Genomic DNA, 20,320 nt, shown 5'->3' on the forward strand with positions numbered 1-20,320 from the left:
TCCCAAACGTTATTCGTGAACACTGACACCCAGGCTGAAATCTGCAGCTCCAGGCAGACATGATCATGCCTCAGAATTTCACAAAAAAAGACAAGAGACGACCACGGGAATTGTATTTATTATAACAGAGGAGAGGCTGCTTTACTGATTCGTATTTACAAATCTGTTGGCAAAGAAAATAATATCCAGTGTCGTTTATTAGCCTATTTTACAGCCCTGGCAAGAAGCATTCATTTGTAATAGCAGCAAATGCCTACGGTTTGATTGCCTGCTACAGCTAAGTGCAAGGAATAACAGGGATCGCCAAGGTGGGGGCTGGCTGCGGGCGAAGCCTGACACAGGCACATGCATCTGCAGCCCAAAGAGGGGGGCAGGCGCTACACGGCTGCTCCAGCCCACCGCGGGGCAGGACGCGGCGTGCCGAGCCTGTTCAACGATTCAGATTTCCGTACAATATGCCAGAGCCACTAACCCTCTGCCCGTTTCTAAATTTCTGGGAAAGCAGCCTCATATCTGAAGTTGTTCAGCGCTTCAGGAGGCCAAACTGAGCTGAATGGCTTCGAAGCCCTGGGATGGGATGGGAGCGTGAAACAGACCCTGGCACATTTTTGGAGGCACGTCCACTTGACAGAGCTAATCCTGACATGGCAGCAAGATTTCCTGGCCCACTGCACCGCAGAAGCGTCTGGTACGAGGAGAGGAACCACAACCCTTGTTCAGTTGGGCAGTGGAGTTCATCCCAGCAAACATGTGCCCTGGAAACCCCGTTCACGCACATCATGAGATCCAAGTAGCCAACAGGCTTGGGGATGTGGTACTTTACGCCCAAACTTTTTGTAGATTCAGCCATCAGCTTTAAACCTCCCTGCTGGCCGGGCTAAGCTCCCCACTGCGATCAGGAGGGGATGATCCCGGGTCCCCACTTGAAAAGGAGCAGGATGCAGAAATGCAAAAGCGACCTCGGATGCTACCAGCACTTGGCGTTGCACGAGTAACCCCAACACACAGCTTTTTGTAGCAAACCTGCCTCCAGCAGGGAAAACACTTCAAAGGAAGAGAATAGCTACACCAGGACGCCACCAAATTAGAAAATGCTGCTTGCTAAGGAACACGCAACAGCATCCAGAGGCTGCAGGGAAACCCGTGCACTGCCTCTGAAAGACACTGTCCTTGCTGTGCCTCACTTACGGTGGCACACGGGAAGCTGCAGGGGTTTAACACCGTCACTGAGAATGCTGAGCTCCCTGCCTGACACCACCTCCACACCGGCTCCACCACACCTCAGCCTCTCAGACCTGCCTCTTCCTTCCTCTTCCTCTCCTTCCCCTTCCATCCCAACCCCTCTGCAAATCCCATGGGAATTTGGTGGGAAGAGCACACACGCCACAGCTGACTCCGGGCAGTATGGGCATTTCAGGAGCACGCAGCAATGCTGCTGCTCTGCCTGGAAGGGCACATCTGAGCACAGGAGCACTTCTTATGGTGGGGGGCCTTCCCTGCTATCTTTAGACCCGGGCTGAACCAGGAGGGTGGGCAGAACTGGCATTCAGTCCCCGGCAGAGCGGTCTGGGAAGGACCTGGTACCGGGAAGGGGGGATGCTGGAGCTGCGGAAGCTCTCTGATCATGGTCTCAGATGCTCTTCAGGAAAGCTGGTGTCAGCTCACACTGCTCAGAGCAGAAAGGAGCTGCAAGGCCGCTGGGGTTGCCCCTCCAGAGGATACGGCCCTCATTAGGAGGATGCCAAAGAGGTTGTTTACCTGTTTGTTGTCAGGTGTGTGGCCTTCCTCTTGCCCCCAGCCCCCGTGGCATGGCTGGTGCTGGTTTAGCTCAGCACAGGGCAGGTCCCACACGCTGACCACACACCGCTGCGCAGCTCTGAAGCTGCCTGAAGGAGAAGGTGAGATGGATGCTGTGCGGATCCAGCCTGCCAGGACTGCCGGCTGTGGGATGTCTACCTATCCAGCCACCGGCAGCAGAGGCTCAAACATCTCCCCTCCCTGGGCTGCAACGTGCTTCCCCTGACCAGGGTAGTCCAAGGAACCCCCCTGCCTCAGCGAACCCCCCGCCACTTCACATCCCTCTACCAACAGCATCGTGCGTTGTCAGAACAATCCTCGTGCCTCCAACCAACATTCTGCAGAGGTGAACCAGGCTGGCTCCACAGCAGTGGGATTATCCCCAATGAGGCAGCATCTCCCCCAGGACCAGCTCATGCCGCAATATAGGAGTGATGTCCTCCTACCTGAAGCCAACTCTGCTTCCAGAAGGGAGATGGAGAGTCTCACTGCTCCAGGTAGCAGTTTCTCATAGATGTCACGGCCCTTTCAATGAGCAACCAGTCCTGCAGCTCCAAGGAGGAGGGCTGCCCCCCTCTGACACACGCTGGAAGGCCGGGAATCACTTGAATCTGGCCTGGCATGTCCAAGAACTTCCTGGTGCTGAACAGCCTGAGCCTTCCAGGAGTGTCTTGTCCTTATCCTCAAGGTCATATGCTGGGAGACACTCAGGGGCTAACCCAGGGTGTGACAACAGCAAGGACGATGGAAGAAACCTAAGTGGAGGGGAGAAGACTGCGGGCACCCAGTGACTCCCCCCAGAACAATGTTCTGGACCCCAAGGCCAGCAGCTCAAACCAGCCCTTTGATGAAGCTCGTGTCCAAATGCACTATCAGCATGCGAAGAAAGGACATTTCTTTGCGCGTGTTCTCAAAGATAATGCGAGGGTCGTCAGACTGGCAGCGCAGGCAGTTGGGGGCCATCACCATGGCCAGATTATTCACATCCATCTTTGTTCTGCCCACATTTGACGGCTGAGCAAAGATCTGCAGATAATAAGAAGACATTCAGGTGAAGCAGAGGAAAAGGGCAAGAGACTCCAAACACATGGCCTAAGAAGAGGTGCAAGGAGAGCAGAGAGGTGACCTCCCTGAAGGACACTGCCCCAACAGCCACACGTTCATAGGAGAAGACCACTATGGTCTGACATAGCTGACACTGTGGGAGCCTCAGCAGACGGGGAACACCTTGCAGATCTCAACCTTTGGGACTGGCCTCATGTTCTACAAGATCAGGAACACGGTTTATTGTTCCCATAAGGGACAAGGCCAGCAGAACTCCCTCCATCAAGCCCACCTTAAATACAGGTGAGAGGTCCTGAAAGCCTGCCAAAACCCACCACGGCTGTCCCCACCAATCGTGCTCCATGTGCTCCAGGCTCCCGGCCAGCAGTGGGGGCTGCCTACCTGCAGGAAGTGTATGAGGTAACACAGCACCAGCCTGTTGAGCTCCGGCAAAAGCTGCACTACAGCCACGGCAGCGTCGGGGTTCTCGTAGTTGCTGATACACTCTTTGTAGAACTGCTGGGGGATCACAGGCTCCTCCAGCTCCCGGTACCAGAGCTTGAGGAGAGAGGCTAGGCAGAAAGCAGGGTGCGTGAGGACAGCTCTGGTTACCTCCCCACCACCTTCAGAGGCAAACCCAGCAGTGAGACACAATCCCTCAGGAAACAGAGGGCAGAGAAGGGATTCTGCACTTGTGCTGTTTCACCTTATTTCAGTCTTGCCCCTGAAACTCTCAGGCAGTCGGCCAGTTAGAGGGGAACGCTGGCTCGTACCTACCCGCTCCTCCAGGAAGCGGCTTTGGGGCTGCCCAGAGGACAATGCGACCTTGGCGACAGAGCGCTGCTCCTGAATGACTCCCAGCCACTCTGCACGCTGATGAGCCTCCATAGTCTCACTGTGCCAGAGCTTCCCCCCCGACCCCTCGTGTCGTTAATACGGGCATTATTTGGAAAGGCAGTGGAAAGGCACAGAATGAAAAGCCCGTTGGTGAAGCCAGCCTGCGTACTGTTCCCTAGGCAGCAGCACACCTCCTGGGCTGCTCCTGTACCTTCCCCTCCTACCCCAGCCTACCACGGCTGCAGCACACCCGCCTGCCGCGTTCCCATACCTGGGACGTTGGGGTCGCTAAGGCCGCTTGGGATTCTCCACTGATCCACCTGCAACTTCAACGCATTGACTTCATCTATGTCACCAGGTATCCTGCAAACAGAGACACAGCAAAGGTGCTTCAGAGAGCGAGCAGGGCAGTGTGCCTGGTGTGGCAGCTGGCTGGCAAACCGTGGCTCCGAAGCCGCTTCTGGGTCCCCAGGGAGAAGGGAGCACGCACCAGTGGCAGCTACAGAAGCAGTTCCTCAGAGAGAATGGGTTGCCTGTTTAAAGTGGGGGCAGAAGAAACACTCATCTCTTTCCAACTAGCTCAGACATCAACTATCGTTCTGTCCTCAGTGATTATTTTCTGTAACTAGGCCTCTCTGCAGCATGTTCAGTCCAAAGATAAAAGCATCTCTGGCTAAATATACCAAGATATTAGAAACCCTTACACGGCAAAGCTGAATCTTTTGCTAGCTACCTTAAATCAAGTTTAGCTACTGAAAAACTAACGCAAATCTTAAATAAAACAAAACAAAACAAAAAAAACCCAAGCCAAAAACCAAACCCAAACCAGAATGCCCTGTGCTCACCATACAGATCCTTGACAGTCTCTCTTGACCCCTCATGTCTTGTGCACCATCAAGGCTGATGTGCTGCATTTGATGAACCGCTCTGCCAGGGCCCCAGGACCTTGTCCCTTCCCTGCCCTGGCCAACTATTACTGTTGAAGCTGGCGAAAGTTCAGTGCCTTGCCTGGGGACACGCTGCCCTAAGCGGTTCAAGTCGCATCTATGCTGTCCCCTCTGTGCTAATGCACGCAAATGGGCTAATGCTACTTTAAGAAGTGATTCCTGAACCCGGGAAATGTGGGGTTTTGTCCGACCCATGGCAAAGTGCTGTTCTCAGGGAAGAGGAAGCACATGGAGGTCAATCTTGACTTCTCATATTTGAGGACTAATGTGTGGGTGGCTCGAAAGTAACACAGCGCCCCATAAGCTCACCTGAAAATCCCCTCTGTCTGTTCTCCTCCCAGAGCCAGGACCTGCTGCGATAGCTGTGTCTGCACCCAGGGCAGCTTGTTACCCGGGTACATGTCCTGCTGCCGCAGCATGATTTCCTCCAGAGAGCTGCCGAAGAGCGATGGCGTCACGATGGCATTCCTGGCATGTGTTATCTCTTCCACTGTCGGTTTACGCAGGCCCTGAGGACAGAGAAGAGCTCAGTGCAGCTATGGCACCGCCGGCCCACAGAGACACAGTGACCTGGGGATGGTGGTGGTGAGTGGCCGGGATGGAGAGGGCTGCCCATGCACGTGGACACCCTCACTGGCCTCCTGGCAGCGCGGTTCTTGCTCTGCAGCCTCCACCTCCTAAAACTGGGGGTGTGGGGGGGCCAACTGATCAGGCCCAAGAGGAGCAGAGAAGCTGCTGCTTGTTGGCAGGAGACTGCTTTGGAGAGTTTGGGCTGGTTTTGCAGGGATTCCGTTGCCGTGTTTTGCATGTCAGGGGGACTGCTTCAGCCATAGCTCTACCTGCTGGCGCAGCAGGAGGAAGGATGGACCCCAGCCCGTCCCAGCTGTGGCGAGGTCAGCAGAGGGCACATGTACACTGACCTGGCGCCGGACGAGCGCCACGGGACAGCTGAAACACTGCCTTTCCTTTTGGCAGGCCTCCCTCTGGAGAAGGGAATTCCAGGTACGTCCAGCCCCAGGGAAAGCTTTGCTCTCAGAGGTGCTAAAGCTCTCTGAAAAGCGGGCACTGGGACCTGTTGCTTCTGAAAGATGGCAACACTTGGAAGGGGATTTGAGTCTCCCTTGTCAGGGATTTGGAGAAACGCAGAGCACTGTCATAGGGGCGACAGGCTGCCCAGCACAGCAGCCGTTCGGCAGCAACCCCGTGGCCAAGCAGGAGGTCTGACGGGAGGGGAAAACCTCCCACTGACCCCTCAGACAGCGGCAGCCACCAGGGCTACAGTTGCATGTGATGCGTGTCCCGATGTTTCCTGTCCCTCCTTCCCGGGGATGCTGGGAGCCTTCGCCCCTCCCGAGGTATTTCAGCTATTTGCTCGCTGTACATGGAGTCCAGATGGCAGGGAGGCCCCAGAGGGATTTGCAGAAATAAAAGACGACCGGATCTGGCTAGGAGACCTCGGACAGACAGGCCGGGGCTGCCTGCCAGCTTTCACAGCCCCACACAGAACCTTGCGGAGGAAAGGGAGGAGGGGGATTTCGAGGTAACGCAGAGCACAGAGGCTCCCCTCTGTGCCAGCCATCTCTGCTGCGTGGTTTTTTGAACCGGGTACCAACTCTGCAGTAAACAAGCTGCAAGACCTGGACCATGCAGGCTCTTGGCGGCAAAGGAGACTCTTCCCTCACCTGAAGAAACCAAACGATGGGCATCCCCTGCACAGACAGCTCCTCTTACCCTGGAGACAGGTTAACTTCAGGTTTGTCCTCCATGTCCCTCAGGCCAGGGAGCACCCAGCCATGTGGCGGACCAGTACGGCAGGCACTGCTGCCTGCCAGGATGGCGGGACCTGGGCAGCAGCCTCCTCCCACGTGTTCATGGGCAAACGAGCCCTGAGCGAGCCTCCCCGGCTCACTCTATCCCCATTTCCCATCGCTGAATCAGGGGTGACTTCTGACAGTCATGGGACTGACTGCTCTGGGACCTGGGAAGCAGAGTGCCGGGCAGGCAGCCGGCAGCCAGGGCCCCAGAGCTGGGGCAGCTGCTCACCTTTTTGCCTCCGGTGACAGCTACTTTCTGGAGTTTCCGGTAGCAGTACTTGGCGTAGGTGCTGATGGGCAGACCTGGTGGGAAGGAGAAACAAGCGGTCAGCCTGCAGTGCTGCGCACCCGCCACACCAGAGCCCTTCAGAGAGTACCAGCGCAGCAGGTCACGCCGGCACAAACAGCCGCCCCGCTTCTGCACAGCCAGAGAGACCGCCAAAACCGAGCAGCCTGAAGCCTGCAGCCTCATGGCAGGCAGCATCAGCACAAGTCGGTGCTTGGGCCTGGAGGGATTTGTCTTCTGAGTCAAGGCTCGTAGCTCTGCACTTCCCAGCCCCACTCCTGTGGATCTCCACCTCCTGCACAGGCAGCCTGACCCTGTCCTGACTCAGCACAAGGTGCCCGTTTGGCATTCACAGCCCGGGAACGCTTGCAAGCATGAGCTCTTGCTCCTGGCAGCACAGCTGGGACTATGTGGCTCACAGACACCAGGGCTGGGTATTTCCATATTGCCAGATCTCAGCCAAAGAGCGCGCAGAGCCAGCCTCCTGCCAGGAAAGACTGCAAAGTGTTTTAAAGAAATTGTTTACGATCTCAAGAACTGCAGTCCTATGCAAGTGAGAGAGGCTGCAGCAGAGAACGGCGTGAGGGGCCGGAGAGGCAACACCAGCACCCAGATGGTCCTTGCTCAGGATGCAAGGAGAGGTGCGGGAGGGCGGCAGGGTGTCTCTCACCTTCCCAAAGCCCCGCAGAAGGCTTTCCTCACGCTCCCGCCTGCAGCCTCCTCCAACCCAACCTTGTACTGTGAGGCTCAGGTACGTTCCGCGATACAAGGAAAACTGGACATACCGGAGCCTGGGAACTTCCCCGCAAAAGCCACAGCCCTCCGCAAGAACAGCTGCTCCAGTTGCCTTGGTTCAGCGAACTCTGAGGGCGAGCGGAGCCAGGATTCACGGAGCTAATCCCCCCGTGACACCGAGAGAAATGTTTGCACTGACAGAGCACTGATTGCTGGGAGAGTTTTTCCAAAACCGTTGGCCTTTTGTTCTTTTTCGAGTCAAATCCAAATTGCTTGCTGAAAGCAGTGAATAGAGCTGTCCTACTTGATTCCCTGCCAGGCTCAAAGCTTGCAGCAGAGTTCAAAATACTTGTGGCTTTTAAAATCTACATTCTGGTCAGATGCCGTGTATTTCAGATCAGCCTTTCGCACAGCCTACGGCTTAGGTAAGTCGGTCAGGAGCCCGGAGTTCCTCAAATCCTCTCGATGCAGGGGGAGAACAAGCTCTTCCCAAACAGAACAACAATTCGCAAAGGTGAGAAACGCGCTTTTCCCCGTTCTCCTCTCAGCCAGCAGACAAACCACAGCCCTTGGCTCCGCACGACAAAACAAGCACCCCCTGCCTCAATCGATCTGCTTGACTGTCACAGCCGGAGCAGAGCCTCTCCATAACGCTGGAGCAACGCCGAAGGAGGTACAACAGCATCCCCCCCTCTGCCGCAGGCAATGGGAAGGAAAGTCAGTTTTAAGAATTTCTCTCTCTTGGGAATATGTAAAGCAAAACATTCCCCGTATGCAAAAATCCTGCTAATCCCAAGCATGATTTATACTGGAAACGTCTAAGGATTAAAGAAAACAAAACCAGTGAGCTGCTTGTGATGCTTCACTATCTCAGGTTATGGCTTCTGTCGTTACAGTGTGCAGACGCACCCCGATGCAAGTGTCGTCCGCTCCACGAAAGGAGGAGTGGGGGAAAGACTGGACTGTGTCTCCGTATCACAACAATCGGGCAGGAGGCAGCACATTCAAAACTAATAATAGGAAATGCTTTTTCACACTGTAATGAGACCACGAAACCCGTAATCACCCTAAGAGTTTAACAAGGTTTTCAAAGGAACTGGTTGCCTTGAAGAGCCTGCACGGCTGAGGCATGGGCAGCAGCTGGACGTGTTTGCTTGAAGCCTGTTTTGTACTTTCCCCAGAAAGCTCCTTGATCCTGGGAAAAGCCAAAAACCTACATGCTGCACTTCCTGCAGTGAGGCGTCCTGCTCCCAATGACAGCCAAGCTGTAGCCTCTGACACAAAGGGGATCGTCGAGGCCACACGCGAAGCTGACCGAATTTCAAGCAAATAAACTGAAAACTAAACTTGCCCTGCGCACAAGGGGCCGGACCCGTTACTGCCCACGGACCTGAATCACCAAAAAAGCAGAGGAAGCCCTGAGGAACGGGGCGACCGGCACTCCGCCACGGCGTGCACAGCGCGAAGGGGTCCTGCAGGAGCTCATACCTTACGCACGCAGCGTGCGGGCTCCCTGCTACGCAGCACAAGTCATCGCCCCAACGCGAGCGCACCCGGCTCCTTGGACACACGCAGAGTGAGACGGGCAAAGGGGACGCGGAGAGGCTGGGAGGCAAGCGATGAGCTGCAGAGGGAAAGGTGAGGAACAGGAGCAGAATTTAGCTTCAGCCTCTGCTTTTCCAAACCAGTGACTTGACCATCTGGCTGCTCGTAAAACGCTCAGCTAGAGACCGGTTCCTGGCAGTTAGCTCATCACGCACGGCCAGTTCTCCTAACAGGCGGGCCGGGTACTCCCTCCCCTCCCCAGCTCACACCCCTGGCGCAGGGACAGGTAGCTTTGCCTGCGCAGGGTGGGAAGAGCTAACGCTGAAGGCAATTCCGCTCCTTTGCGCACATCATGAGTCTGCTAAATCCAAGCTGATCTGTTATTTCCTGCGGTACCACAGTAGCCCCAGGAGCTCGGGAACAGAAGACTACTAATAACCCACCCAGTGAAAAATAGTTTGCAAAGGAAAATATTTTCCCATGTGCTGGCCTAGAAACACATGCGAAGAGCTTCTTAAAGAACCTCTCCTTTTATAACAAGTTAAAATCCAGGCAGGGCACGCGCAGGAGCATACCTTCTGGAACAGACTTGAACACTCTCCTGCCAAAAAATGTCTTAAAAAATGCATCAAACAATGTGGATTCGGGACCTGGCCACGGGACACGTATTTTAGCACAGCACAAGCTGTCATCTTGGTATTTCTCCGATCCACTGCGGCCTCTCATAGACCCCATCCAGGCACAGTCAGAGCAGGCTCTCACACCGGGGCCCTTCTTGCTGGGCTCTTTAGCACAGGGGTAGGTGCCTCCTGAACACCTCAGCTGGACTTTGCGCCAGTACTGTTCTCCTGACTTAGATCTGCCCAGGCAACCCCAAATTTACCACATTCCCTCTTTCTTACACCACCAGTGCATCCTCCTGCATCCCAGCAATGCTGCTCCATCACCATTCCCTGCATGGGAAATGCCGTGCTTCATCAGCCCCAAGGGACACATGAGTCAGCAGCCTGCATCTGCCGCAAGGAGGATAGGAAACAGATACAGCGTGTCTGAAAAAGGAGCATTCCCCTGCGAAAATCTCCTGGCTAACGGCAGGTGGGAGATACTGGGAGGCAGTGCTGCACCTGGACCACCAGCCATCAACTGACAGACCTCCCTTCTTTGAATTCGTCCCATTTCTTCCTAAAGCTGTTTATGTTCCTAACCTGCAACAACACCCTGCTTCGCTGACTCTTAATGATTTAATTTCATGCTTCAGAACAGAGCGCTCTTAAGCCTGGCTGCCCAAAACCAAAACCAGGTGGTTTCCAATTCTTCTGGTACAACAAATGACAAGAAATTTTCTTCCACTCGCCTTCTCCGGGTGACCTGCAGTTTCTTTCAGCCCACTGACCTTCTCCCCTCTTCTCTCCTCCAGGTTCAGCTCCTGTGGGGCTTCCCCGGCTACACTCATCAGCCCTGGAGGGACCGCGGGCAGGACATGCGGAGCATGCACAGCATGACTACAGCCGAGTGTTGGTTCGCTCTCTGTCCCTTTTTTACAAGCTCCCAATCCTCTTTTTGGTTTCTGACCAGTTCCCAGCACCACATATACCTTTCTGGAAATTCACACATGGGCTGCAAAATGTCTTTCCCTCCTTGAAACAGCTACATCGGAGCCCGCTGCTGCACCTGCGGTTAGGGACGTCCCCCCCACGTACAATACTTCGCTTTTGTTGCCATGATTTTCTCTGCTGCTTGATCGCTTAGTTACTCACCCTTGTGAGATCCCTCCTGCGCCTTTAGGTTTTTACAATCCTGAGTAATTTTGTACCAACACCGAGCTGCCAGCTCATTATTTGCCTCCTTGTATAGACACAATGCCCGGCTTACACTCCCACAGGATCAGCAGACGATCCTCTTTCCGAAAAAGCAGCATTTATTTCTACGTGTGATTCTTCTGCCTTTCAGTGGGTCATTGATCCATGAAAAGATCTCGCACCACCTTCACATTTCATTTACTCACAGAGAATTACGCTAGAAGATGAAGATGGCAGAGGTAAGTGTGGGAAACTTCGAAATATTTCTCTGGGTGCATGTCAGATGATAAATGTTTACTCACCCAAGCGTTTACTTACAAGCCTCTGCACTGAAGGAAGTGTGTGTGTGTGTAGGGGAGGGTAGAAATCACGGCTTTAACTCAACGTTTCACTGAAAAACTTACATACATGCCTACATATCTACTATTCAGTTCAATCTGAAGACAGTACAGTTAATTTCCTTATGGATTTCTCTGCTAAATTGCTGCTCTAGCATCCGTAAGCATTTCAGAGCTACTAACGAACAACTTTTCACAACAGCCTTGTAACTTCAGGGAGCTGCATCCTACCCACCCCTCACACATCCAGCGAGCAGGGCCAGTGGAGCAGACATCGGCATCCCGAGGAAAAGCCTGACCTTTCCAGCCAGCAGCAGATAGAACCTGGTGCGTTCCTGCAGGATCTCCCCCTTATTTCAGGTGCAGCTCCAAGGTCAGGCCCCAGAAAAAATCCTGGGCGTTATCAGTCACTTCACAAAAGCTGGTTCAAGTGACCTGCCGTCCCTCCTGCCTCCTCTGCTGCGCCCCTGCCCATCTCCGCAGCAGCCAGCAGGAGCCTGCAGACCAGCTCGTTTGTCCTAAAGCCCCAGTTCGCTGCCAGAGCAGGTCTCCCGCGTGGCAGAAAGCGGCCAGGGTCCAGCAAGGGGAACGGCCTGTGACCTGTCATCAGAGCCCCAGCTGCAGCCACACAGGCGCTTCTGACTTTCAAGAGCTTCATTCTGGAAACTTTATAAAGCTGTCCTGGCTTGCCTTTTTCGTAACATTTCTCATATATATAAATATATATATTTTTAAAAATTTATTTTTAGGTAAAAACTACCTCTACCTTCCTAAGTACAACTCCAGCACACGCAATATAGACAGGCAATTGCAGAGAAGAGCCTGCTCAGCCCACAGACAGAGCACACCCTTCTCAGAGCAATCCCAGAGAGCTGTCCCATAAAGATACCAAAGTCCCTCTGAGCACAAGCAAAATGACTTTTAAAAGGCTCAGAATGGGCTGATTTCTCCTGGGCCTGAACAGGAAAGGAAAAAAGACATATCCCTACCACAAATATAATCCCTCTGTGCAATTTCACGTCTCTGCTCCAAATCCCGCCGGAGACAGAGAAGCGGCAGACACTCTTGCTGCAGGGGCTGCGACCAAGGGACCTCCTCAGCCACCTCCCAGGCTTGCAGCTGCCTCGGGGGAGCAGTGACACAGGGAAGCCACCACAGGAGAGCGCAGCGGTGGTGTCCGCGTTTCCCATGCCTGCCTGCTGGCGTCAGGTAGGGCTCAGCAACGCAGGAAGCTGGACTCCAGCCCTCCCAGATTAAAAACACCGAGGCCACATGATATAAACTGCTGCCTGATATGAATTCACAGGGTTGCCCAAGTTTCCTGAAAGCAATATTAAAAAAAATTGAATGGACTTTGTCTACCAAGACTTCAGCCAGATAAAGTATTACCCTGCAGACAGCAGTTACGACTCGAGGCTGGAGGAATACGTGAGCCCTTGTTCATTCAGCAGAGATGCTATTGTAAGCTCTGGACTGCAAAAGTCCAGGAAGCGTGGACAAGGGGAAGCCAATACTGGAGAGGAAGAGGCAGTACTCTGCCAGATACCAGTGTCCTCCCTGACTGTCCTCAGGTCGGGTGGTGGCTTACAAAATCCATCACTACAATGGAGACAGGTTCTTTTCAACACGCTGACTCATACAACTTCTAGCACTGCAACGTGCTACAGGAAACTCCGTGGTGTACACAGACCAGGTGAATTACAGCCCCAGGTCTGCATCCAAATTAAAATCCCTTTTCTCACACAACTGTGAGTGAAGGGTCCCCTCCCCCCTGCTGCCACACTGCTACGCATCCCACGTGCTGCCCAGCTGCCACCCACACTGCTGATCCATGCTCTAGTCAGACCTCTCACACTGCCCACCTGCAGCAAAGTTTCCTGAATCTAAGTCTATGCACTTCAAGAAATGGTCTGATTTTCAGGGGAGATCACCAGCCCCGCCGGTCTGAGGTCAGTGCAGTCCTCCCTCTCGGCTCCCTGCGTGCTGTGCCTCCCTTTACCTTCATCCTCGGTGTTTTGTTTCCTCTTTTTCCTGGATTTTGAGTTCTTCTTGTTTTTCAGATCCACAAGCTCCTTGATGCGCTGGGCAACTGAAAATTCAGAAGAGGCTCTGGATTAATAATGTGAAATGATAAAATACCAAAGCCCAGACCTACCCTTAGACATGGCAGCCAGCCTAACTCCAGTATGAGGAGCTCTGCTCGGGGAAAGGTCCTGTACCACAGCCAGCTCCAAGCACACCCAAGCGAGGGGCCCAGAACATCACTCAACTTCTCCAAATGGTCAAAGAGTTGAGAAGCGGCTCCAGGCAACAAGCTTATACCTAAATACATGTACTGCCTAAATACCAGCAGAAGGAATAACCCGCTGAAATAGTTCAGATTACTCTTCCTTGCTGCCTGGACCCTGGTGCTGGCAGGGTGATTTTTTTGCTCCTGGGCCAAGCCCAGTTGGAGGGAATGGTTTTGGGGAGAAGTGACAAGGGTTTAGGATCCTCATGAAAACCCAAAGCAGTGCAGCGCATTCAGCAGTTCAGTGAAGGAACCCCACGTTAAAGCTACAAGCATGAAACCAGAAGGCAAAGGCTGGCATTGCACCGCTGCTGCCCCCAGGACCCACCTCCACCGCTGCACTCAAGAGCAGGGTCAGAACTTCTGCACCTGCCCTGAAGATCTGTGGGGGCTTTAACCTGTGTTTGATGCCCCAGGTGGAACTAGCTGCTCTGGTTTCTCACCTGAGACCAGACAAGACCCAGCGAGCACTACTGAAATAGTGACAAATCAGCCAATAAATACTTTGGTCCCCAAGGCTTCTGGAAGACAGATCAATAGCATCTATTCACCACAAAAGCCATCATCCTTCAGGATCCCTGAATATTTGCCAAGTTAAGGCCTGTTCATAATGTTTGCAATGGCTCTCTTAAAAAAATCTGCATTAACATTCTTTTTTTTTTTTTTCTTTTGCCTGCTTTAAGGAACTTTGAAGTAAATCATGTCTTTGAGAACCATAGAAACTCTGCCCTTGGTGGGTCTGAATCAGCTCTTTTCAGTGATGATCTCGCCATGCTGATCAGTGAGATGTGCACAGTCTAGGGCTGGCGTTTCTTTGCCGGACGCAAGTGAGAGTTGCAGGGAGATGAGCTGGTGGCAGCTTCATCCCGCCAAGGAAGGATGAACCTGCCCAGCACGTGGTGGACAAGTGACGGAAACCACAGCACTGGCTGGTGACTACCTGCATTTTTAAAAACCAGACAACCCTGAGTAAGTGGAACAACCCACCGGAACGCTGCTGGGGACAGAGAGGATGTGCATGAGGCACTTACTGTTTTCATCGCTGTCAAGGTGGCGATAAATGTAACCTTCCAGGTAAGACTGAAATTTGGGTGATGGGGAGAAAAAGGCCAGACTGATGGCCATCAGTTCCCAGCCCCATGCCAGACTTCGGTAGCACGTATTATCTGTTGTCTGCCGGATCAGCTGTATGTAGAGCTCATCCCGTAAACCTTGCATGCTCCAGCACTTGGTGACCGTGACCAATGCCACGTGGTTCCGGTCCATGCGAGTCTGACGATCTCCCATGTAGCTCTGCACCAGTTTGAACATCTCACACGCCTCTTTTTTGATGGTGCGGTTGCTGGTGATAAGCATTGGCTTTTTGATAGAGCCGCCATTCCAGGACAGCATGTTGGAGATGGAGATCCTTCGGCGGAAGATGCCCTGCGTGTGCATGTTCAGGTTTTTAGAAGCCCAGTCTGCCATGCTGCTCTGAGAGATGGGCTTCCGTAGAGTATTGTAAGGGAAATTATATCCTACGCAGCTGCCAGGCTGGCTGCTGCTGTCCTGCTTGGGGTCCAACTCTATTGTCCCGGGCTGCAATGGAGAACAGATGTGTTAAAAGCAGCTTAGATGACTCCTTGCCATGCTAAGAAAGTTATCAGCAGTGAGCTACCAGCAACTGCAAAGTGGTGAATCTGTACAAAACATGATTTTGAGCAGAATCAGTGGCTGACATTTGTAGTTCTGCAAGAGCTTGGCTGCCACAGCCGCAAACTGATGCTGTCCCTAAAGGAAGCACTGGGACATGGAGTAACAGGGCTGATTGTCCAAGTTGTCCCAGAGCACCCAGGAACAGCCCAAGGAGGAGCTGGGCTGACTCCCAGAGCAGCGTTACAGCTCTGTGGCACCAAGTACACACCAAGGAGCCAAGTTTCTCCCTGCTCTTTGCCTCTCCGGAGCCATGGAAGGCCAGGAGGTGGGTGAGGAACACCAGGAGGAGACTAGACAGCCACAGCACTATCAGCATTGTTTCCTTCTCACCTTCACCCTTTGTGGCCCCTACAATCCCATAGCTGGTTCCTGTCTTTACCACTTTTCCAAGTTCTAGCAAAAAAAAAAAAAAAAGGACAAAATCCACATGGCTAGCAACCATCAGGAGCTGCTGAACTTCAGGCAGCCTGTGCCTGGACAGCCTCTGCAATCCCACCACAACCTTCCTAATGGAAATGCTGGCCAGACAAACAAGCAGGACAGGAGAAACTAAGAGAGGCACAGCGGAGCACGGGCACAGCCATTTTGATGGCAAGGCTGTCACCTGTGTAGGATAATGAGTTTGAGTTGGCGAAGTGAAGGAGACCAGGTATCTGCGTCAGTCAAGTTCCACCACCAACAGAGCTGCTCTCATCGTACCCTACAGACACACCACGACCTCCTGCCAAACAGGCCCTGGTCCTCAGCATCTGCAGGGAAGATACAGGCCGCGGCTGCAGACCAGCGCTTCTGCAAGCACCGCTGCACAGGACTCAGGGACGCCTCTGTGATGGGCTCCATACCGTGTTTTCCCATCCTAGACAGGCACAATTTTCCTTAAATTAAATCAGAATTGTTCACAAGTACTGGGTTTTTTCTTCTTCTCGGAGAACTAGGGACAGCTGCTCCCCACCCGCGGCCTGCAGTGATCAAACTCATTTGCTCCAGGGACAAGTCCACTGATCACAAGTTTACACAGATAAGCAGCAGAGACAGACCTTCCATCCTCCCAGACTTTGTACGTAGTTTTTACATGCGGCCCTTGTCAATCCTTCTTCCACAGCGATTGCTACAGATAACTACATAATTAGAGCTTTGGTAGCACTGATCCCAAGAAAATTATGTGTAATAACTACTTGTGAGAATAAGACACTTATTTTGCCCACCCAGAATTCTCTGGCTTGGACTGAAGTGTCAGCCTGGGACATATATTGAACTCCAACATCCAACAAGTTGTTTTAGGAAACAGACTTCTTTGTTAGATTGAAATTCCCACACAGAGCAACTAAGAGCTAACAGCCCACACTTCACAGCGTTCTCCAAGGAGACCTTCAGCAAGTAGGAGAAAGAAAAGAAGATAATGTTGAGGTTTTTGGTTTTTAAAGGAAGCCAAAGAAACAGAAATCCTGTAAATTCTGGTTTTGCAGTGGAAAAAGTGAAAGAGAACATGCATTTTCCTTCTTTGCAGGTCACCTTTAACATGCATGCCACACTCTATTCCAGTTCTGGCCTACAGTCAACCCCAAAATACACTTTAGTTCTTAAACAGTTAGAGCTAGTGAGTGTTTTCTTCTTAGTAAGGAGGAACTGCGGAACTCACGACAGTTGTGCAGTCCAACCCCTCCCTCTCTTACACCAAACATGTACCTACATGTGGATGACAGGATTAGCACACATCACACTTCACCTCTTATTGCCAGCCTGGGGCACAATCGTTTCTCCTGCTTTTCTACTTTGTTTTGGTTTTTTATCCCTTGGAGTTACCCCTCCACCTCCTCACCCTCTCTGAATCAACATGCTGCCTAAAAATCCCTGCTGCCTGCAGTTCTCTGCCACCTCCATCCTTGGTCTTCCTCAATCCACCTTCCACGCCCAGGGTTGGTTTTCCTCCTGCCACCCTAATCGCTCCTTCAGCATGTTCCTTCTGAGGATCCACCCCCTCATACTCTCTAGAGGTTCAACAGGCTCTTGGGTCTCTCCTCTTCTCTCTCTAGAGTTTATCTCTCAAATCTTGTTCCCAACAACTGTACAGCTATTATCTTTGTGCTGACAGTACGTATCCACCTCTGCTCAGCCTGTCCTAGAACTTCTGCCCACCCTCCTCAGATAGTGAACTTCCTCGCCTCCCAGTTCTCCCCTCCAGCACACAGGCCCAGCACAGGACATTGCTGGTGACTCAAGCCACACACTGCCATTTTCAGGTGAGGCAGTGATTTTGCTGATGTATTCTCTGCAACCTCCTCCCCTCCTTACTTGGACTGTTACATCTCGGAGTATTTCTGTATGTAGAGTATTTATTTATCAGCTCTTTGCCTTTACCACAACATCCATCTCCTTACGTCTTCCACTGTATTCTACGTCTCCATCCTACCACACGTGAATTATTTTTCTTCATTTTCAAGGCCATTCACAGCCTATCCCCAACCCACCATCTCTTGCGCATCATCGAGACATCAAGTCTCAGCTCTCCCCGTCAGTGCAAGGAGGTGTAACACATCCTGAAGACCAGACATCAGTCTTCCAACAACTCTAAAGCGGCTGTGAAATGAAACTGCTGAACTATTACTGTAACATGTGAGTCTTATAGATTCAGACTGGCCCTGTGCCTGAAAAAATGCAAAACATGAGAACATGACATCAGTTTTTAAAAGGGTTTCAGGTGAAAGCAGGGCACTATCAATCAGAAATTACAATAAAGAAAGAGGAGAATGCACAGACATAAATCTGACAAGGCAGGGAGGTAGCAGCCTGGCTTTTAGAGAAAAGTTACACCTCGCAGGTCTACTGGAGCAATCTGAAACAGTCAAGGAGCTTTGCCAAGTTTCTTCATGAAAGGTCGTGGACCAGCAAAGAGGAGAAAAGACAGAACACAGGGTTAAAACAGTCACTTTTCACACAGAGGGTTGTTATCTGCTGTGCCTCGCAGAAGAGATGCAGAGACTCAGGCTGCTCAGCAGGAGCAAAATAACTGGAAGAGTGAGCAAAGAGAAAAAGGACAAAACCTTCACAGGATACAAAATAACCTATGGAGAACCTAAATCTGAACTAAAACCACGACGCAGGAAGTTCCTTCAAATCCAAATAGGAGAAAAGATGGCAAACTGCAGAATTCCGCAGAAGAGCTGTGCTACAGAGAAAAACTACTACAGATGTGCAGGCATGCTAACGCGCTTTAAAATAACTATTTCCAACAAGAAGGTGCTAGAGTCCCCGTCACTGGTTTTCTGAATATTTCCATGCAATGCTCAGGAACGATCGGAAGGGAGAACAGAATATGAGGAATTATGAGAAAAAGAAGAGGGAGAAAAAAAGAGAAAACACTGCCACGTGGCCACGCAAATCCTGACACCTGCGTCCTGTACCCCACCAATGCTGGCACCCCAGTGCAGAAAGGACACGTGAGGGCAAGGGCAACCAAAGAACACACGAGCGCCAGTAAAATGATCAGGCAGTAGATTCACCCAAATAACACAGCAGAGCTACGCACAGCGCTGAGGGCTTGCTGGACATGAGCCCCTTCACAATTTCCCCTCCTCTCATGCCACTGGCCTGAAATGGGGTCTCCACCTGTAAAGCCGCGAAGCTTTGTGACCTGTTTGCTGTTCTGCAGCCACAGAATTCCGCCTGCAGCACATCCATTAAACCCACCCGGGAGCAGACCGGGTCCTCAGCTCTGTACCACGATAGTACAGCAAAGGCGTACGATTTAACCCGGTGTAGATGGAGAGGTACCTGGGAGGAGAGGCGGGTAGCGTCTGATGAAGCCAAACTTGTCTGGCTGGTCACATTCTTTTCTAAAGAATCTATTTTCTCAAAAGTCCTCTTCTGCCTCACTGTGTCCTGTGGAGCAGCCACATCATTGGGAAAGCTGCCCCTGCCCTCCAGGCCCTGTCTGTACAGAGACCTGTTACTAGCTGAGACATCATCCCTTGAGCTCCGGCTGATGCATTTTTTCAAGTGGTCGGACTGAAATCTGACTTTGCTGCTCTCTGCTGGGATGCCACTCTCCAGACTTTCAGCATCGAGGCTGGCTTTGCTTCCCCTGCAAGCTGCTGACCTGCCCACTACAGCACGCATCTCAGCGATCAGCTTATCGTTCAAAGCTGTGAGCTCGCTGCTGCTGCCCACAGAGCCAGGTCTTCCTTGACCTGTCCCTTGCCTCCTTCCTTTCCTTTTTCTCAGGCTTGGAGAAGGGCCAGTCGAATAACCAGAATCCTGATGGCTTATACCAGTTGGATACTCTTGAGTTTGCAGGCTGTTCTGCCGACTGTGGTGGGCTTCCATGTTCTTGAGGACATTGGCTTCCAAGATCCTCCAAGACTGCTTGAAGCTGTCCTTCGAAGTAAGCTGACCAGGCAGTTTAGTAGAGGCATCAGCTGTTGCAGCAGAAGAATGGGACAGTTTGGAAGACTGATCGACATTGACCATGTGTTTTATATATTCTCTGCCAGCCGGGCTGTATTCAGTGGAAGAGGGATTTCTTGCATGCTTTTTTGCAGCTTGCTGCTGTTGCATTCCTGGATGCTGTAATAATTTGGTTGGTTGCAGCTGCTTTTTTAAGCTATTGCTTGGTGACCTTGGTGGAGACATCCCACTCATACTGATGCTTTCAGTGTCCATGTCTACAGGTGGCTCATCATAAATTGGAGACTCTAAAGATGGCTCATCATATATCGGTGCAGGGGAGGCATACTTGGGGGAAGCAGGCTGGAGGTTTCCCATCTGATTCCTTGGAGGTGTTTGAGAAGTCGGACCATTCATCAGCACTAGGCAAAATCCACCATTCTCCGTCTTTTTGATCTGCATAGACTGCTTTGTTTCTCCTGTAGGCATTTGCTTTGCGGCTCCAGGGCCCTGGGACGTGGACTGAGGCTGAGCATATATGGCTGGTTTTGGAAGAGATTTTTGGCTGTTGGCCTCTGGAGCACTCTGCAGATGAAGCGAACTGTTCGAAGAGCTCTGTATCTGCCTCAAACTGTTCACTTTGACCAACATGGCTGCTTTTGTGCCTGGCAGAGGCTGCCAGTGGGTAGGAGTCTCCCTAAAGGAAGAAAGATACAAATACAGGTAATTATTTAAGAGTTATATTAACTGAAGTATCTTCTGCTTCTACCCAAATACCAGACTGTTAGTCTCATAGCACTCAGAGATTCC

At 52.1% G+C, this 20,320-nt stretch overlaps 1 protein-coding gene across 5 annotated transcripts in view; it reads right to left on the reverse strand.

Moving 5' to 3' along the window:
- Positions 1-96: 96 nt before the first annotated feature.
- The window catches only part of LOC141750102 (rho GTPase-activating protein 39-like), a 56,190-nt gene continuing 35,966 nt past the window's right edge, over positions 97-20,320 (reverse strand). For all 5 annotated transcript variants that reach the window (XM_074604684.1, XM_074604686.1, XM_074604688.1 and 2 more), the window contains 8 exons: positions 18,899-20,207; positions 14,464-15,010; positions 13,142-13,231; positions 6,669-6,742; positions 4,935-5,134; positions 3,950-4,041; positions 3,244-3,413; positions 97-2,823 (listed from right to left, as the gene is read on the reverse strand). In XM_074604684.1, the coding sequence (XP_074460785.1) occupies positions 2,629-2,823; positions 3,244-3,413; positions 3,950-4,041; positions 4,935-5,134; positions 6,669-6,742; positions 13,142-13,231; positions 14,464-15,010; positions 18,899-20,207 (2,677 nt within the window). In that variant the 3' untranslated portion in view covers positions 97-2,628. The remainder of the gene's footprint in view (positions 2,824-3,243; positions 3,414-3,949; positions 4,042-4,934; positions 5,135-6,668; positions 6,743-13,141; positions 13,232-14,463; positions 15,011-18,898; positions 20,208-20,320) is intronic.

Source organism: Larus michahellis, chromosome 12 (assembly GCF_964199755.1).
Source record: "Larus michahellis chromosome 12, bLarMic1.1, whole genome shotgun sequence".
NCBI classification, from domain to species: Eukaryota; Metazoa; Chordata; class Aves; order Charadriiformes; family Laridae; genus Larus; species Larus michahellis.